This window comes from Nansenia antarctica (genome assembly GCF_963989245.1).
Source record: "Nansenia antarctica genome assembly, chromosome: 11".
Lineage (NCBI taxonomy): Eukaryota > Metazoa > Chordata > Actinopteri > Argentiniformes > Microstomatidae > Nansenia > Nansenia antarctica.
The window spans coordinates 23,330,331-23,351,273 of record NC_137681.1 but is presented as its reverse complement, the minus strand read 5'-3'; the positions used below and the strand labels follow the sequence as shown (position 1 = coordinate 23,351,273).

General features: G+C 43.8%; 1 protein-coding gene across 1 annotated transcript in view; it reads left to right on the top strand.

The window, feature by feature from the left end:
- The window catches only part of pald1a (phosphatase domain containing paladin 1a), a gene marked incomplete at both ends in the record, with an annotated part of 56,481 nt that extends 44,805 nt beyond the window's left edge, over positions 1-11,676 (top strand). Inside the window, 2 exons of the mRNA XM_080541406.1 lie at positions 1,406-1,561; positions 11,527-11,676. Of these exons, the coding sequence (XP_080397532.1) occupies positions 1,406-1,561; positions 11,527-11,676 (306 nt within the window). The remainder of the gene's footprint in view (positions 1-1,405; positions 1,562-11,526) is intronic.
- Positions 11,677-20,943: the final 9,267 nt, after the last annotated feature.

The following is a 20,943-nucleotide window of genomic DNA, read 5'->3' as shown; positions in this document are numbered from 1 at the left end:
CTCCACTCACACCACTTAGCCTGTCTCCCCCGCTATACTCTACATCAAGCCTTTAAACTCTGTAGGAATTAAAGGGCATGTGAGCATCCAGGCTTCCTTGTCCTTCTGCCTGCCCATCATTGTTACATCACAGTTATTTTTCCTTCACTTTCGCCACCAACTGGGAGACTTTGATCCAGTGCTCGGGGAGAAAACTTCTCACAAGCTTAAAAACCCCATTTACATACTCACGTTGTGAGATGTTGAAGCATATTTGCTTAAACATATTAAAACATACTTTTCATTGGTTGTCCGAGTGCCACAAATCCAAAGTCTGAAGAAAAAAAGAGGATGTCAAATTTAATATGTCTACTGATGCCAAACCCTGACATGGGTTAATTCATTACTTTAATTTCCATTTATATGCAGTGCAGAGCGAGAGTTTGCTATGCCCGTTACAAATATGTAAAGTGGTTTCAACGGGAAACAGAAATAGACAGTGTACTTTGTGGGACTGAAGGCTTGGGAGAGAGAGAGTGGGCAGTCAGATGATGCCAGTTGTGAGAGGATATGCTGTAAGACATGTTGAGGTTGTACGCTATATAAGATTGGAGTCAACGTTGATGTTTGATTGCTGGCATGTCAGTCTCATATTCGTAGACTGCAAGTGTGAGTCCAGTTGAAGAAACTGTGAACATTTTTCAAACGGTCGATGTCCTGAACATGTTTTTGTCACGTAAACATTGACTTGTCAGGAAGTGGAAACAAGGTGGTGTGGATGAGTGCCAGACGCTTGTTTGTAGCCTGCAGTACTTCAGAATCAGTGCTTTTATTACATCCCAATGTACAAGTACACAAAGAGTAACATTCTTGGAATAGGTTCCTCAACATTGGCATTTCAGCATCAAGATACAAAATCACAATAATAGAGTAAAGTAAAATAAGTAAAGTAAGTAATAATAAAGTGATAAAGTGATGGTAGTTGTACTACAGTGGAATCAGTAGTGCAAAATCCTGTGCAAAGTATAATAAGATGCATACATGATACAGTACAAGTAGTCAGGTAGGGTTCAAGTAGTCAGGTCGTGTGCATTGTGCAAGTAGTCATATAATATATATTATTTTTGAAGGGTGTGTGTGGTTGGTTTGGGTGAGACCGACATGTACTGTAAGGTAAGCTTCATGCTAAACGCTTAAATCACAGATCAGCAACGTTGATGAAATCACGCTTAGGATTTAAAAAAATATTATAATATATAAAGATTAAGAAATATAACATGTTTTTTTTAACCTGGCCCTTTTTGAAACTGTCTAATGGTTTATAGGCTGTTTAAGACGCTGTTATATTAGCCTTCTTTTTAAGTATGTCACAGCAATTTTCCGGGAACCTCCTCTCTAATCTGCCCGTCATCTCCGTGCGTTCCAGATCAAAAGTGGTAAAACGGAGAAGGAGAGACAGCTGCTGCTTCTGAAGAGTCTGCAGTACGTGGAGCGCTACATGTACCTCATCCTCTTCAACACCTACCTTCACCTGGAGAAGAGGGACTCCTGGCAGCGATCCTTCACTCTGTGGATGCAACAGGTAGGCAGGCGTCCACACACACACACACACACACACACACACACAGGCACACATTCCCAGAGGCTGTATCCCCACACAGACACACACACACACACATGCCCACACAAACTGGTGCGCGTGCGCACACACACACACAAACACACATTCCCAGAGGCTGTATACAGACACACACACACACACACACACGTGCGCACACAAACTGCCGAGTGCGCACACACACACACACACACACACACACACACACACACATTCCCAGAGGCTGTATCCACACACACACACACACACACACACACACACACACAAGCAGGCAGACATACACACACACGCAAGCGCACACACACACACTTTGACCTAGAACAATGTTATATCACCTTTATGACCATTTCAGTCAGCGGTCCCCCTACTGTGCGTGCCTCACATACCACAGTGGATAGGATTACCGTCCCGCCAGGGCAGCCATGGTTATTATTACTGTTATAACTCCTCCACCGGTCGTCAGGGCACGCCTGCCTCACGTCCCTGACGTATACAGTACAGTACAGTACATACCACCGCCGACGGCCCGCTGACATTGACGTCTGTGAATAATGGCTTCTACAGTATGACTTCTCAGAAAAAGGAGCTCTGTCAGCCCTTTTTTTTCTACCTTCTGCTGTGAGGAAACGTGTGGCTACTCTCCAGCTCTCCGTCCATCCGATACAGAGCGTACAATCCCCTGTGCGCCCCACGCGCCTACTCACATAATGACTCATTGAATCCTTCCCTGATTTGCCCAATGGAAATTTCTGTGAGGCAATGTGAGCGCAGAGGAGGAGAGAGGGATGAGGCGAGGAGCCTCTGCTGCTCCATAATCAGTGATAGCTGTTGCTTATAGGACGGTACTATTCACTGTGCAAATGCAAAGTCAGTTTTCGCAGTTGCACAAAGACTGGAGCCCCCCCGGTGGGGGTGGTGGGGGGGGGACAACCTAACAGGATTGCGATAAGAAAAGAGCTGTTTATCGAAAAAGTCTGAATGACAGAAGCAGATGTGAACAGAGTTCCAGTTGAATGGAGCACTTTTAGATTCGCCAAATGTATAGTCGCACATCTATTCCCGAAGTCCGTTTCCTTCCTCGACTTCATTAAACTCGAGGAGGCGGAACAAATTTGCGGTTTTTCCACAACACAACACAACACATGTCACTGGCGCTGTATTCTGCAGCTGTCAAACGTGTATGAGCGAAACGTGGCCTCTGTGAGACAGGAGGGAAAGGTGTGTGTGTGTGTGTGCGCGTGTGTGTGTGTGTGTGTGTGTGTGTGTGTGTGTGTGTGTGTGTGCGAGTGTGTGCGTGTGTGTGTGTGTGTGCGTGTGTGTGTGCGAGTGTGTGCGTGTGTGTGTGTGTGTGTGTGTGTGTGTGTGTGTGTGTGTGTGTGTGTGCGCGCACTACGGCTTGTGTGCTGTGAGCCGTTACCGGAGTTTCATTTGGATTTTCCCCCTGGAATTTACAAGCTTATTCTAGTTCTATTGTGGCCTGGTTCTTCACACATTGAACTTCATAACGTCTGGGCTCGATGTTTTTGTTGGTGCCCTAATCGTTCGGCCTGGTTTGGCCAGCTGTGCCTCTACAGTAAAGCCTGGAATTTATGGGCATTCCAAACAAATGAATGTCTCCCCCCCCCCCCTCCACACACACACACACACACACACACACACACACACACACACGCACACACTCGCACACACACCCCCCCCGCACAGAGTAATGCCTCATTGTGATGTTTCTCATTAACTCTCAAGTCAAAGTTGATGTGATTTTTACTTTTTGGGTAAAAAACTGTCCAAAGATTTGCGTTGTTCACTGAAGACCTTTTGGTTTCAATGTTGTTGTTGATTGGTGAGTCAGTGTAAATTGTGTTGGTGTATCAATAGGGTTTTTGTTTTTCAATTAAGTCTTGAGCTTTTTAGGGGCCTCAGCGGGACACTTACTATTCAAATTCAAGTTGAAGTTCGCTACGCTAACAACACAGCCTGTTGTTTGGTGTGAACAACAAGCCAATCTCACCACCCCCGGGGAGGAGCGCTGCCGAGGCCCGCAATCAGTGTCCTCCGCAACCCTCGTACCCTGCGAGTGGAGCAACACAACCATTATTTACAAAGGAATGGGAAAGAGAAAACATGGAATGTCTTCAGATGCTGCGTGTAACTACGGAAAAGCGTGTAATTTGCGAATGCTCTTCAGAACAAAATGTTTCACAACATTTGTAACATAAACATGAAAAGAAGAAGAAGAAGGAGAAGAAAAAAAGAAAAAAGAAAAACATCATGTGAATTCTTACTGATAAGCAGTGGGGAAAAATTCATCCCATACACTACCAAAAGTAGCTGTGATTTGTTTGAGGTGTGTATGTGTGTGTGTGTGTGTGTGTGTGTGTGTGTGTGTGTGTGTGTGTGTGTGCGCGTGTGTAAGCGCATAAGAGATTAAAATGTCAACAGTGAAGCCAGTTGAATTCCCATATTCCCTAAACCATAGGCCCACCGATTACTCCTGCACCCAACGCATGCAGATAAAATGCAGCAAAACACACTTTTTTTTCTCTAGTATCGAACCCACAACTTTCGAATTCAGTTTAACGAGTCTACCCTTATCTTCTTCTCTTCTAATGGACAGTCAGAGCAAAACACAAACTCAAAGGTTGAAATGTTTGGAAATCCGATAGTGAATATCTCTCATGCCTCTCCATGCTCGTATCGAGGTGGAATTAACGGAACTGAAAAGATTTCTCGACTGTAGAAACATTGAATTCCAAAATAGACCAGAACAATTGCTATGAAAACAGTTGTTGCAGAAATATGTGAGGTCGGTTGGGACATATCCTTCCTGTTATGAGTAGGGAATATATGTGGTGCATCAGAGTGGTTCTAATGGCGTAGCTATGCCGTTAACTCTCAACGTGATGGAAGGAATCCACACAGGAGGAAAGAAACGCGTGGTTCTCTGTCACTCGGAAGTGTTGATCTTCTTACCCTCACGTTGTGGTCGCTCACGCGGGAAAACATAATTACAGTACAATTTCAGTGTTTCCATATGTAGTTACACTCACCACCGTGACTGAAAAGAAAATATAGTACTAATTACCTCAGATTGTTTAGAGAGATGCACGGTGGAATCTGCTCCCTTTTTAAAATCTGAACGGTTGCCAGGGCGATGATTAGTCCTATGGTGTGGTGTTGTCTGTTGGCAGCGGCGCTGGGTGCAGCAGCGCTCGCTGTGTCTGTCCCTATCCTCGGGCACAGTCATTAGCCCCAACGCCAGTGACCGCAGCGCGATCATTAGTGACAAAACCCCCACAGCCAGAGGCAGGGGTCAGAGGTCAATGATGCGGTCGGGTAATAATGCATGTGGGTGGGGTGGGGAGGGTGGCAGATCATGGGCATTGTGTTGTATAATAGGTCCATGCCCAGCGTGATGGTGGTGCAGTACAGCTTGATCTACCCCCCCCCCCACACACACATCAACAATGATGTGGAGTCATGGGGTGGGGAGGGTGGCAGATCATGGGCATTGTGTTGTATAATAGGTCCATGCCCAGCGTGATGGTGGTGCAGTACAGCTTGATCTACCCCCCCCCCCCCCACACACACATCAACAATGATGTGGAGTCATGGGGTGGGGTGGGGGGGGGAGATCATGGGCATTGTGTTGTATAATAGGTCCATGCCCAGCGTGATGGTGGTGCAGTACAGCTTGATCTGCCCCCCCCCGGTCAGTACACACATCAACAAGCGCCACATGGAGCCCAGTGTTAGTCCTAGCTGGGTAGTAATCTGTTCTGGCTGTTATCATTAATATAAGATAATAATACAATAATCTATACCATTTAGGTGACGCTTTTATCTAAAGCGACTTACCTTGCAGAGAGTGCATACATCTTTCCTCTGTTCTTTGTTTTGCCTTTTAAGGATGACTAAAGACAGGCGGCGAAAATTGACGTTTTGGAGGCCGTTGATGATTCAGACAAGCATACAGTAGGATATAGGTGTCACAATTTGATGTAAACAGACACCTCTCGGAAATGAGAAAGACATGAAATTCGTCTTGAAAGTTTTTTTTTTTTTTTTTCAGATTTTCGTTTCATTCAACTCGAAGATGTGAAGTACCCACTCGTTATTTTTCCGAACAGTTTTACGTTCATTAAATAAGTGTAATCTATAACACAATGACTTCGTTTCTTGTTGTTTGATGGGGATTCATTATCTTTGATGGGGATTTTCTGTGCTTAGTGATTTCAGGTGTAGCAACTTTCAAATACTCATGTCGTCTTCAATTTGTTTCCGATTTCAATGTAGGATGCATCATTTGAAAGCTTACAATCTGTAGTTTAAGCACATGTAAAAAACAGAAAAATGATTTTGCCTACAGGTAGCCCTTTTCATTGGGAGTTGTCACTAGGATACAGTAAGCAGAAAAGCTCCTTTAGTAACAGACTATTACAATCATGTTGCACTGAGGAGCACCATAGATTAGAGATGTTTTCTGCCTGCCTGTCAGGCTGGGGGATGTTAAATCATACTGGTCTGTTGATACTTTCTATAATGTTTCGTTCTGATGTCTATTTTATATCTTTTTTATTATTATATTCTTCAATTCAACTTTTTTTTGTTGCTGTTTGTGGTGTGAGCTGCTGTAACGCCTTAATTTGCCCTCCGGGATCAGTAAAGTATCTATCTATCTATCTATCTATCTATCTATCTAGTTTTCAGCGATACAATCTTTATACGTCATTTAAAATTGAAGTTGTTTTGCATTTACTTTCTACAGTACCTGAGACAACAAGTACCACAGCAGCGGTGTACATACGCACCTTTAGCCGTGTGTTGACGTAGCCTACATTTGTACGTCAAACGAAAGCAAACATCTCGACTTGGTAGTGCGGCGTCCAAACATCATCAATGTCGTCATTAACACATCGAGCGTCGCCTCTGCACCTCGCAGCCCCCCCCCACCCCCCAGAGTCAAAACATCAAGAGGACATTTGAGTTGAGATCCCTGTTTGGCCGACCGCGATGCGGTCCCCTATACAATGGGCGAGCTTGTGCCTGGCAGATGCCAGGGATACCTTTTGCAGAGGCAGCCAATCAGTCACTCCAGCTGTTTTGATGTGTGCTTACAGAGGCCTCCCTGTCCCCCAGTACCAGCTTGGTATGTGAGGCCTTTGAGATTGTGGGAAAGACCACCCTCACCCCCCCCCCCCCCGCCCCACCCATCACCACCCACCACCACCACCCCATTGGAGCCCCCTATTGAGTATTGGCATGTGTGATCCTTCTTCAATAGCGGACGAAAGGCACAGTCTGCTTACTATCACACATATCTACACTGGCGGCCAAACACACAGGCAACTTCAGGGGGAGAACCATTTGACAAGGAAGTGTGGGGGTGGAGGATAGGGGTTGGGTGTGTGTTTGTGTGTGTGTGCGTGTGTGTGTGTGTGTGAGGGGCGGGGGGGGGGGGGGGGTCTTCATATTAGGCCCACTGAGCGTAGAGAGAGAACCCAGCGACGCCGATTGCTCACCTTTAGCTTCAGCCGACTCAAACGCTCCCCAATATCCCGAGCTATTAAAGCTAAGTCCCCCAACACCCTTTTCACGGAACTGTAAGACCCCTAGATTCCACGGGAACAGATGTTGCCTGTCCAGACCAGACGTATCATCGCTTGCGATTTTTCACACGTTTCCTATTTAGACAGCTGGACAGTGGGATGGACGGTCAGGTTAAACGGAGTCAGGCTCAGCAGCAGAAAGCAACCCAAAGATCCTCTCAGGAGTCCCCCCCCCCCCCCCCAGGGGACCCATGGCAGCACAGCTGAACCCACTCCTCCACCATCCCTCTTCCAAATCAAACTGAATCAAAGGTTATTTATCCAATCCAGTACATAGAATATTAAATGGTTAGGTAGTTCCTTCGATAGTGTGATAGTGCGGTAGTACGGTGTCGGTCCTCATTTCCATACGGCAACCAGGGACGTGTGGCCAGGGGAGGAAGGGGGAGGCAGAGCCTCTCCTCTAATGAAAATAGCTGTTATGAAAGAAAACGTTTTTCTTCGTTTCTGAAGAGTTTTTGTCTCGTGTGGATAACGGTCGAGAGATCAAGCGTGATGGATCGTCTGCTGTAGCTCAGGGAAATCAAGGCCGACTTGAGTATACGACTCGAACTGTAGGTGTGTCTTTGTTCCTTCCTCTGTGAGCCAGCTGACAATGAGAAGGGCTGATGCAAACATTCTTGTTGAGTTACTCAGAGTGTTTCTCAGAGTGTTTCTCGTCCACACAATAGGACGTTGACATTTCTTCCGGCGGTACGTAATATACATGCGGGTTTTGGGGTACATGGGGTAGTGGTGGCCCTGGCCTAGTGGATAGTGAGTTGGACTGGTGATCAGAAGGTCATGAGTTCTAATCCCACCTGGGAACACCACCACCACCACGAGTGCGCCCTTGAGTAAGGCACTTCTGCTAAACGGAAAAAAAAAAAAAAAGAAGGAAAATAAATAAATAAAAGACATGCCTTTATTAGAGCATTCAATTCAGCATGGTCGAAGAGTAGGCCATGGAATCAACCACACAGTGTGGTGTGCTGGGTGTCCTTTTACAATGCTGGCCATAGAAGCTATAATCAATGATGTGAAGAGTAAGGGATATTTTGGAACAATGATCTCTCCTCCATTGTTCTCCAACACTGTAGGTCTTCCTCAGCATATTTGACATAGCACAAATCCAGTAGCAGATACTCAAAATATCATCAGCGCCCTGCACAAATAGCCACATGTTCATCAGCTCTGACAAGTTACAGTAGCGTTGGCACGCTGTAGTGTAAGGAAATACTGGTATTTAACTCCCACTGGCGCTCAATATTTTTCAAGGAATGGTGCTGCTTCTACTTGAAGGCAAATGTCGTAAATTCCTTGAAAGACTTCTTATTTAATGTGACTGTGCAGTTACGTCTTGGCCGCCTCAGCAGATAAAGGTACATCAAGGTGCATTTCTGCTGGAAATGTAGGTCACCTACAATACTGAGCAGTTCCATCAACGGACTTCAAGGGGCTTTCCCGTTTAACACACAGCCTGATGTTCAGCCGAGTCAAAACCCTCTTTGATCTGAACTCCGGGATGATGATGCTGCATATATTAAATAACTGTAAGCTCAGACATTGGAGACAGGAACTTCACCATTTTATTGAACAGCCTTTTAAGCTAGCTGAATGTTGACATCCGAAAAGAGAGAGCTGCTTTGGTTCCTTAGTGACTGCTTGGAAGCAGCAGGCGTCCGTCTGAAGAGTCCATACTGTCTCTGAAGAGTCTTTCCTCACCATAATAATAATAATGATAATAATAATAATGATAATAATAATAATAATCATGATAATGATAATAATAATAATAATAATAATGATAATGATAATGATACAGTTTTTCCCAATTGCTAAAACACAAAAGCCAGTTCTCTAAACCAAATGACCAGTTCTCTAAACACATTTAATAAAACTAGCTCCCATTTGCCAAAACCATAAACACATTTCACATGAAGACACAATTCACAAAACACAATCCTCCTTTTCTCATAAATCTAAACACATTTTGTCTTGCTAAAACACAAGTTGCAAAAAACTTTGCTCAAATTCTCAAATTAAAGCTCATGTGATGCAAAATGCTTGCCACAGTTAGCAAAATTTGAACACAATGAACACACCTGGCTTCATTCATTAAACATAACGACTCAACATTTAAGACACTTGTTGCAAATGAGTGTGGTGTGTGTGTGTGTGTGTGTGTGTGTGTGTGTGGTATAGTTCCATAAATAAATAAAAAAGTTTGCATTGAGTTGTGATACAGTACAGTATTGTACATGTTACGGTACATGTGGGAATACGGTACATTTTTCAAACCTTTATTTAAAACTCGATAGGACAACAGTGCAACAACTTCGCGGCTGAACTTTACTGTAGTAAAATTTTGGACATCATATGCCATTTAAATGGGGGAAATAGATATCTAAAAATGCATGACTATCATGCTAAATCAGCCTTAAAATATGTAACGTTAGATCTGTATAACGTTAGACAGGGAGCGCAGATTTATTTGTATGCATGACTATCATACATGTGGGAAAACTAGGGTTAGGGTTAGGTGCTAGGGTGCTAGGGTTACAGTAAGGTTAGGGTTAGGATTAGGGGTAGGGTTAGGGTTAGGGTTAAGGTTAGGGTTAGGGTTAGACATGCCAGCATGTACCAAGTCACCCTAGCACCTAACCCTAACCCTAGTTTTCCCACATGTACCGTATTCCCATATGTACCGTAACATTGAAGGAAGTTATACTATTTCAATTACTGTAACTCTCACCCACCCCTGTGGGTGAATGCGTACTTCAGAATGGTCAAGAGATCCCTTTAGAAAGAAGTCGATTGTCCACACGTAAGATCAAGTTCGAATTACTGTACTGTAATGTCTTTTAGTTATATAGTAGTAAAATTAGCCAAGCATTATAGTAAAACATTCATGAAGAACATATACATACTGTAAAAGGATATTTTCCAACAACATACATACTGTATTTTCTGTAGATTTACATACTGTTCATATGAAACACACAAATCTATGAATGCCCAATACTCTACAGTGATATATTCTGAGAACAGATACTGTAAGGTTTCTAAAAATGTGCTTTGGCAGTTGTGAAAAAAAAGAACATTCTCACACACTGAACATTGTGTTTTCAGTTGTTTTGTTGTAGTCTGTAATGATGCTTATAGTGTTTACATTTTTGCAGGCTTTGAGCAGCTGTTTTGGTGTGAAAGTTTGAGTTTTGAAGAGAGAAGGTGTGGTTTTGTTTATGTAGCTTTAGAAAAGTGTGTTGTGTTTAGAGTTTTGGGAAAATGGAGGAAAGTTTTGTGAAATGTGTTTTAGCAATTGAGAAAAACTGTAGTAATAATAATAATAATAATAATATTAATAATAATAGATTTAATTTAAAAGCGCCTTTCTCAGGCTCAAGGACAATGTAAAAAAAGAAAAAAGACTCAAGGACACTGTTCAAAAAAAAAGAAAAGAAAAATACAAAAAGATCAAATCAAGATCAGTTCCTCTGTGATTACTGGACCCTGGGTGGAAAGGCTGCTGGGTCTTGTTACTGCTGAGGAGAGAGGGTCACACGCCCTGGTGGCGTGTAAATAGTCTGCAGAGTAAACCGGACAAGCTGTGACACTTTTAATGGCATGTTAAATCTGTTTCTCCCTAAGCAAAATGTGTGTGCGTGTGTGTGTGTATGTGTGTGTCTCTGTCTGTCTCTGTGTGTGTGTGCGTGTGTGTGTGTGTGTGTGTGTGTGTGTGTCTCCTTGTGTGTGTGCGTGCGTGCGTGCGTGCGTGTGTGTGTGTGTGTGTGTGTGTGTGTGTGTGTGTGTGGACCATTGTTTTGGCTAGTGGTCAGATGTTAATTGGTGGTTTCTCAGCAGAGGGCTGCTGTCTGACAGTAGGCCGTGAGTCAAGTCTGACCCTTCAAGCCTTCCTCACTTCCCAGCGCTTTAGAGACCAATTGGGAGGAACATGGTCTGCCTCTGCCATAGACTGAAGTGATGACTCATACTCAAGAGTCAAATGTCTCCCATGTCATCTCAATGTTTATTTTCTTCCAAAAATATACCCAGCAGTTTTTCTTTTAACGGCAGCATGAAATCTATTAACAGACGTCAAAATGTCAATGCCGTGTCATCTATTGAAAGGAGTGTTTTTAAAACAACTGTGTGTTGGCAGTGAAGTGACAAATGAAGCGAGCGCTTCTACGACCAGCCGCCATTTTGTTTTTCCCCTGGTGATGATGAGTTGTTTCCTGTGCGTCTCCTCTACTAGGTGGCAGTTGAAGAGCTTCTTACTACGACCAGACTCCATTTTGTTTTTCCCTGGTGATGATGAGTTGTCTCTCTCTCTCCTTCTAGGTGGCAGCCAGGGCTGGAGTTTATGACCTTCTCAACCAGCTGAGCTTCTCCGAGTTCCAAAACCACCGGGACTCGCCACTTACCAAGCTACGCTGCCGGTGGCAACAGCAGAGCATCCATTCACTGCCCTTCCGAGGAGAGTTCATCTGAGTAAAGATCACTGTGAACAGCCAAAAACAATGACCCGCGTGCTGTTTTTAAGTTTGGGGGGAAAAAAAGAAAGAAATGATTTGTATTTTTTATCCCCTGTGTCTTAAGATACTGAGTTATGATAACTGCTTTTTCAAACCCACTACCGATGTTTTAACTGTTTTTTTGTTTTTTTTATTGCCAATGTTTTTAATACTGTCCAGTATTGCCTGTTTCTTATGTGTCTTAGCTGAATGTCACCAAGATGCAAGCTGACGTTTGTGCCTTTTCTCTTTTTTTAGAATTGTTAATATAGGATCTGAATTAATTAATATCTTTGTCCTTTTTTTAGAAGAAGAAGAAACATTAGGGCAAGAGCTGCCTTAAAAATATGTTAATTTGGCTGGTCTTGCATGCATTAATAAAAGGTTTCTCAAGTTCAAGTTTTAGCAAAAACAACAGATGTGCCCACTTGCCAACTGTTGTGGATGCTGCTAGAGGCAAACTATTTTGAGTCTTGTGTTGTTCACGTTGGTGTCATCAGCTTTTTTTATCACTTTGAACTTAACCTTGTGTACTTGGAACAGCTCTAGAAACCACTGATGCAATTTGTTCTCATGAATTTATTTTGGGAGTTTTTTTGTAGCTGTTTTCTTTTCTTTTCTAATTAATCTTCGGTTTCAAACTTTTGTAAAAGATGGCAGTCGCAGGGGTGGTGACAGCCCAGCCTGGCAGGGGGCCCCCCTCCCACAGATGTGCCCTTAAGGTGTTCTTTTTAATTAGCTTACATTAATAACAGCTTTTGAATGTTCTTGTCGACAGTTAATTTGCTGAACGCTTTGAAAATCAGAGATACCCTAAGTCAGTCATCAGACTCTTATGAGCTCAGAAGCTCAGCCTTTTAAACCTCACAGAAGGGGAGCTCTTTGAAGGATTTAGAGGAAAGTCACTATCTATCTACCAAAAACGGTATCATCTTCATTAGTGTCTCAGATTATGTAGGATGGTTCTCAAAATGCACGATGAGGAAAACAGGAATTCACTTCATCTAAGAAACAAAGTATTATGTGAACATGAACTTACTGTCAACAAAGAATTAGGATAATATTTTCCATGCAGTATTCTGACTCTCAAATATACTTACAGTAGGCCCTGGAAAGAAAACCACATACTGTAGAGTAAATTCTTCTTCGATGGAAAATGTTTGCTGGAGGGAATGCGGTGAAAATGGCCAGCAGAGGAAATGCCACTGATGTTTGCTCTCTGCGTCTGAGATTATTGAAGCCCTGCCTCTGTGGTTCCGGAACCTGCTTTACATTAGAACTGGGGGTGAAAGTTCCGTTGAGGACTCGATGACTCACGACCATAAAGTGTTGGAGTTTCTGTGATGTCATCGGGCTTCGCTGCACAAATTCAATAATGCGGTAATGCAGCACGCTGCGAAAAAAAATCTGCATTCGGAAAAACAGCCCCAAGCCTGGCCAAACAGCTACTTGGGGATCAGCTATACTGTACATTTGGTATCAACAGATGATTATGGTCCTAATTATAAACCCTTTACATTGGCAGAACATTTGGTTGACATTTTTACGAAGGATGTGGGAGAGAATGCGTTTCGGACTGTAGGTCATGCTTGCAATGCAAGAAGCATCCAACCTTTTTTTTTATACAGCGAAAGTAACATACAGTCGGTCTAGATTGCTCTTTTTCCATATGAAACGCAGATAACTTTTTTATCATTCTTTACTACCATTCTAATGACTCCGAAGGGTTGCTGTACAGTCTGAATCATCTAATATGTTACGTTTAGACTAGTTTAGTCTTGTTATCTTTGTTTTAATTAATCATTCAGTCCTCTAGTGTTTGTTCGGTTGTACAGTATATGCTTGAGAACTTGAAAATGTTGCTTAGAAACCTGCCTAATGATAAGAACGGGAGCCGTCCCTTTAATAGTTAAATGTCCCCTCAGTTGATTTATTGAGCTGTTCTGTTAGTGGGGGGGCCTTGATTCTGTTACTAAAGTTCACTCCAGGACATTTGTATTGTATATTGGATTGTTTCGGGCATGAATCTATCTAACTTGTTCTGCCGGTGTGAAAGAGCACACACCTTTGTGGCTTTCAGATTTGTTTCTGTGCAAGTCATTTTATTTCATTTATTTTGAAGTATTGGAGACAGAAAGGCTTCAGAAAACTCCTGACATACAGCCAGCCGTCCATACTAAATACATTTTCAGTTACATTTTTCATTTTTTTGTTTGAAAAGTACACAATATTCTATTTGAACAAGCTTTGTTCAGAGATGCAAAGTATGTATGTTTATTTCAGCCAGTTTAATTTTGTCTCCAATGTTAATTTTTGTATTCTGAGGCTAAATAAACCATGCAAATGAATTCAACCCCAGTCTTCCCTGTTCTGAGTATCATTCTCCTACTTATTATACTGTTCTTAACTATCTGAAAGGTTTCTGTTCCCTGAGCCCAAAACAATATGTTCCCTGTCAGACAGCTTGTGTTTGGTGGTTCCCAAGAAAGCGATTCTCTGGCCACACACATTCCCTGAGCGTCACTGTTATTAAGCGTTCCTCGTTTAGATAAGAAAGAGACGGATAATTGTCTTCCTCCTCCTCTGCTTCCTTTTCCTCCCTATTATCGCCCTTTGACCTTAAGTCAAGTCTGTGCCAGAATATAGAGTGCAGACTAGGACGTCCACCTTGTGAATTTTACAGTACAGTTACACTACTCGGATGAGTATCGACTCTGTGGTCTGAACGTACATGGTCCGCTGAGAGGACTTCAAAGGCCAGGGTAGATAGACGATCACAGAGGCAATGAGCCGGTATATTGCATTTAAACGCAGCGACGTGGAGAATACTAATGGGATAAATTAAAAAAAACTGTACGAAGGAGTCTTTTTCTTCAACTCAAAGACATACAAAGGTGTCCCAGACTGAAGGCCACTCTGTAGACGTTTTTTTTTAAAACCACACATGGATTACCGTCTCCCTCGAACAGTGTCCCTGCCGGCACATCAGAGTGAAGTGAATCTCTCTTGGCTCCGCTGGCCCCCGCTTTGAAAGCCTGATACCCCAGATCACTTCCCCTCTCCTCTGTAAGTGCATAACGGGCTTATCTCTTAAGTACGGAAGTTGTTAGGATTTTATCACATTGCGGCCTACCCCGGATTATTGAAAATTGAAACCAAGTGGTCTGGATTAAATGACCTTTGTAGTTTACACTGGCTGAGGGGGGGGGGGGGGGCTAGTCATGGCCTAGCTGAGTTTGTCATATTCAAGGCTTAGATAGGAGAGATCCTGTCCTTGTGTGTGTTGTCCACACACCATTCTATTTTAATGTATTGACGTGATTTAGCCCCTTCTGGCATTGTTGTACAGCAGTGCCAGGCATGGTGGGAGAGCAGCTGAACAGTACATGACAAGGCAAAACATATTAAAAAAAGACCTGCGAATACACACTCATGCAGACACACACACACACACACACACACACACGGGCACACACACACACCATCTCCTTCCATCTATTTTTGACATAAAAAGAAATAGCATTTCCTCTTCGTTGAGCAACAAGGACACCTCTTCTTGTCCCTGTATCGCCACGAAAAACAACATTTAGGATATGAGGAGGCAAGGCTATTCAGTTGCAGTACGTGGCCAACTTGACTGCCGGTCAAGATAAGCTCAAGACATGAAGACCACAGTCGGATGATATGGCGGCCTCTGCGCTTTGAAACGCCGTCCAGACTCATTGAGATACTCTCCAATGTGTAACTCAAGCTAGCAGTTCTGAAGGATCCCGAGATTACCAGAGACAAAGGGTTGCATTGAGAGGTAAGCGTCTCGGAGGGGAAGGGGATGGGGATGGGGTTGGGGGGGTGGAGAGGGTGAGGGGGGGGTGTAATGAACTTCTTGCGAAAAAGCTTCCCTCTGGAGATGCGAGAGCACCGTGGTGCTCAGGAGGGAAGGAGGCACGCTGCCTGGACAGGAGTGCACCCTGCAAGCCCTTTCACGGCTTACCCCCCCCCGCCCCCGCCACCCCCCCTTTGATAATTGCACTGTGACTAAGGAACTTGTACAGTATTATCAACCCCCCCTCCCTTCCCCCGAGCGAGGGTGAAATGAACCCATTAGCCTGACATGAAATGAGGGGTATGGTTTTGACACTCGTGATGTGAGGGGTCTTTCATAATCGGAAACTCCCTCTCTGTGTTTTTGTCGTGGCGGGTAATCTCACGTACCCTCGATGTAAACTGTAAAGTACTGTATTGAATAGGGCCTATATACTAATATAGGGCCATATTATGGCCCGTTGAAGTCACTGCTCTCAGATTATTACAACTCTATTAACTGATATACATCATCAAGGAGAACAGTACAGTACTGGGTTTTGTTCAGATGTGTTATGAATCATATGAATGACCTATCTTAACGTTATAGGGTGTGTATGTCAATCGTACGACGCAAACCTGATCATTCGGATTGTTTTCTAGTCCCTTGTCCCTTCTTTCCCAGTTCTTTCCGCCACCGCCACCGCCACCACCACTGTCCAACCCAGGGCAGAGGAACACACGGTAAAAAAAACAACTTCTCTAAATGGCAGCGTTGTTACTTGGCAGGACCTCTCGTGCTGCTCTGCAGTCCAGCAGCTGCTTTGTGTCTCCCTGCGTTTGAGAGATGAAAAGCAACATATTTTCTCAGCGTGCCGGCATTGGCGAGCCCACATTACAGCACAGCACACACACGCAATGCGCATGCACACACGCGCACACATACAGTACATACACACACATGCAAGCATGCATACACACACACGCACACACACACACACACACACACTTTAACACACCAACTCCTTCCATCTAGGTCTGTGTAACATTACAGCGCAGCGGCACTCATAGAGGCGTCCACGGCACACTACCTTCAGTCCTTCCTGTGCCGGCTGACTCTCCACTGGAAGCTTGCTGCTCTGCTGATCCCTCCCTCTTATGGAAGTGTGTATAATTGCTGCTCTGCACATAGCGTGTGTGTGTGTGTGTGTGTGTGTGTGTGTGTGTGTGTGTGTGTGTGTGTGCGTCAGAGTAAGAGAGTCAGAGTCAGAGTGTCTTCATTTGGTCAGAGTCAATCTTGTCCTTTTGGAAGATTGAGTTTCTTTCTTTCTTTTTTTTTTTTAATCTTTTTTTTAAAAATTAATTGCTTGGATTTGGCTTTTAAATTCCTTTTGAATGACTCAGAGTTAAGATAAGGGGTAAATAAATGGCTACAAAAATTATAATAATAATCGACTTCCTGGATTTGAATGAATATTTAGCTGACTGTTTCAGAGCATTGTGTGATGTGAGAGTATGTCTTCAATAGTTTTGTTCTGTATGCTGTGATTCATACGAATACTGGCCTCATTGAACTCTGCAATTCAACAGGAGAATTAACACTAGAACCGCTGTGTCAGCCTATGTCACCTACTATAAGCGCCGCCTCTGGGGTCAAGGACAACACTAAAGGCACCATCAAGAGGGCACAACAGCGGCTATACACCCTGAGATGCCTCAAGAAACAACACAGCAAGAAGGAGATGCTGGTGGCCTTCTACCACGGCGCAGTGGAGAGCATCCTCACCTTCGGCATCTCCAACTGGTTCCACAGCTGCACGGCAGCGGAGAGAAGCGAGCTACAGAGAGTCGTGAGAACAGCACAGAAGATCACCGGCGCCCCCCTCCCCTCTCTGGAGGAGCTGTACAAAACACGCTGTCTCAGGAGGGCCTCCAAGATCTCCAAGGACCCGACCCACCCTGGGCACGAACACTTTGTCAAGCTGCCCTCGAACAGGAGGTACAGGACCCCGGCCGCTAAGACAAACAGACTGAAGGACAGCTTCTACCACAGGGCCGTCAAGGCCCTGAACACAGAAAAGGCCTAAGTTCTGGGCCCAGGACAGTCCGGACGGATTGTATGGCAGCTAGTGCTGAGGCACAAACATGTACATTTTCAAGCCTGCAAACTGTGACACTTTAAAATAATGGGAAAAAATACTTTCTTGTGAAATATGACAACCCTAGTTGACTATCTGTGCAGTATAGTACAGTGGATTGTGTACATAGCCTCTATTGATGTAAACCAGCTCCTTACCTTCTTGTGATTTTATGCATCTATGCTTTTTCTAAAATGTGTTTCTTTTTCCTTTCCTAAACACCAGGGGAGCCTCCCCTCCTAAATTTCGTTGTTTGGTACCTGTACTGTAGCAATGACAAATAAAGTCTATCTATCTATCTATCTATCTAAATGACCATAGTCTTTAGAATGTGAATCTGCTGCAAAATAGCTTTATACTACCTTATCCTGATGTGATTTAGAAAATGTAAGGTTACTGGGTGGTAGAATGCACATATTTAGGAAAAGTCATGAAAGGATGGTCCTGAAATGTGATCAAGTGCAAAGGTATACATTCCTCTTACTCACTTGGTTAAATTACCTCACTGTTTTTGCATTTGTATTGTACTTGTCTTGTTCATATACTGTATATGTGAAAAAAGCATAAATGCACCTTCTGTAATGCCAAAGCAAATTCCTATATGTGTCAAGCATAATGGCAATAAACGTTATCTGAATCTGAATCTGAATCTGAATCACCCATGGCTATTCTAGTGTTAATTGCTACATCTGGGATATTTAAATCTCCATCTTTCTATACATCTTTCTTTGAGGGTATACTTATATAACAAGCCAAGCAACTTACTTACTCTTGCAGTAAGGGTGTTAATATAATTATGTCTTCAGCGAAAGTTATATTAGGAACATTGCTTTTAACAAGAATGTTGTTGACAATGTAAAAAAAGAATGTCTTTCTTTGATATCCTATAAAAACAGGCCAAGCAGCTTACTCACTCTCGCAGTAGCAGTGTTAATATAGTTCTGTCTTCAGCGAAGTTACACAAAAAGGAACATTGCTTTTAACAAGAATGTTGTTGACAAAGAAGATCAAAAACAAGATCAGATTGGCCGTAATTATAGCATACGGCGACATCCAAAGCCTGCACTTGGAAAATACTGTAAGACAATGTCAAGGCTAATCCATTCAATGTCGTCGAAGATGACTCTGGTGTGTGGATCCTGCCGCAGAAGACTATGACTGGAGCTATTCATTTTGTGTGGGAATAAAACAAAACAAAGCTTTTAATTGAATACTCTGCATATTGTGGAATGTCATCCTGGCTTTCTGGACATACTAAAATCCCTCATGTACCGTAGGCCTACCAATGCTATGAATGGAGAAAAAAATAAAATGGCATGAAACTTCTTACAGGGCAGTTAATGGTTTCCATCTCTTAATGCTGTGGTTAGTTTCCATTGCTTATTAATGCTGAGCTCTGGATCCCAGTCAACTCCTCCCCCATACAGACTCACTACCCTCAGGGATAAAAACGCAGGAAAAAAAACACACCTGCTCTACATTGACCATCCGAGAGGCATGGAGGCAATTACAGTCAGACAGTGTGGAGGTGGAGGCCTGGTGGTGGTGGTGGTGGAGGAGGAGGAGGAGGAGGAGGCCTGGTGGTGGTGGAGGAGGAGGAGGAGGAGGGTGTGGGGGGGGGGGGCGGGGGGGGGGGGGGGTACTTTTACACATCCCAGACACACTCACAGGGAACTTGTTTACGGTGGTGGCGGGGGTGGTGGTGGTGGTTTGGGGGGTGAGTCTAGTCTAGACACCTTTGCTTTTACAAATCGTTTTATCTTGAGTCAGAGACGTGTAGGTACATCTGTGACAACAGCTGTGAGTAGTGATTCTGTTGTTGGGAGTCGTGGCATGAGTCAGTCCAGAGGTCTGGGTTGAGTTGTGTCTCTAACCCGCGGGGGGCCAATGCGTCCCCTCACGGCCTATTCCAATGGTGCAGTAGTAGAAGGCTAGATGGGACTCCCTTTGTCCCCCTTTTAATGGTGGAAGAAATGGAATAGTGACATCTGCAGGTTTAAATAATTCCTTTCATGATATTGTTGGTTTGTAAAAAAAACAGTGCAACAGGCCTCTGCAACAGGTGGGTATGCATCCCGTTAGTCAGCGGTGTGGGACTGCAATTGTTATGAATAGGGGAGCTGATATACCTTAATGATCTTTGCAAATGTATGTTCAGTTATACATCCTAAAACATTATTTGACCCTTTCAGTTTTCTACAATGTGGCCATGGAGGTAATGACATTCTTACTATACTACTGTACATCCAATGTCTCTGAATGTCCTTGACTTCTTCCAGTAGGCGGAGAGCTGCTCTGAAATGAAAAGAGCAATCTGAAAGGTATTCCATAAATGACCATTCATTCATATACTGTATTTACACGTTGCTGATAAGCAGCCTGTGTGTACAGTTACCGGGTTTTGAATGTAGGCGTTACGATTATGAAAAATATGTTCTGCAATGTAGATGAGTTGTAATTTGTAGACGAAAACTCAACGATCAACTTTTTTTCCACAATAACGCGAGTGGTCATTTACAAGTTCACGGCCAACTGGTCATAACGTGAAGAGAAATTTAAAGGGTTAAACACCGAATGCACATTCCAATACTTCTCTGTCCAAACAATTCGCCACGACTTGTGTTCAGTGTGCTTCCTCTCAGACCTCGGGTGAGAATTAACTTAAACTTAACTTAACCTTAAACTTACACTAAAACTGGCTTTGAAAAGTTGTGGAGGTGGAGAAGCCCGGACGCCTCCGTCCGTGCGTAAAGGGAGAGAGAGAGAGAGAGAGAGAGAGAGAGAGAGAGAGAGAGAGAGAGAGAGAGAGAGGAGAGAGAGAGAGAGAGAGAGAAGAGAGAGAGAGAGAGAGAGGGAGGGAAAGATAGAGAGAGAGAGGGAGAGAGAGAGAGAGAGAGGGGAGAGAGAGAGGGGGGGAGAGAGAGAGAGGGGGGGGGAGAGAGAGAGAGAGAGAGAGGGAGAGAGAGAGAGCGAGAGAGAGAGGGGGGGGGAGAGAGAGAGAGCGAGAGAGAGAGATTGAGAGAGCGAGAGAGAGAGAGAGAGTGAGAGAGAGAGGGAGAGAGAGAGAGAGAGTGAGAGAGAGAGGGAGAGGAGAGGGAGAGAGAGAGAGAAAAAGAGAGAGGGTGAGAGAGAGAGAGAGAGGAGGGAAAGATAGAGAGAGAGAGAGAGGAGAGAGAGAGAAAGAGAGGAGAGCGGCAGATGTTTCACTCCAGGAAAACGCTTTATCAAGGTTAGAGGAGTTGACTAATAGACTGAAGTTTGTTTCTCTCTTTTGATAAACAAAAAGCATCCACACAGTTTCAGGC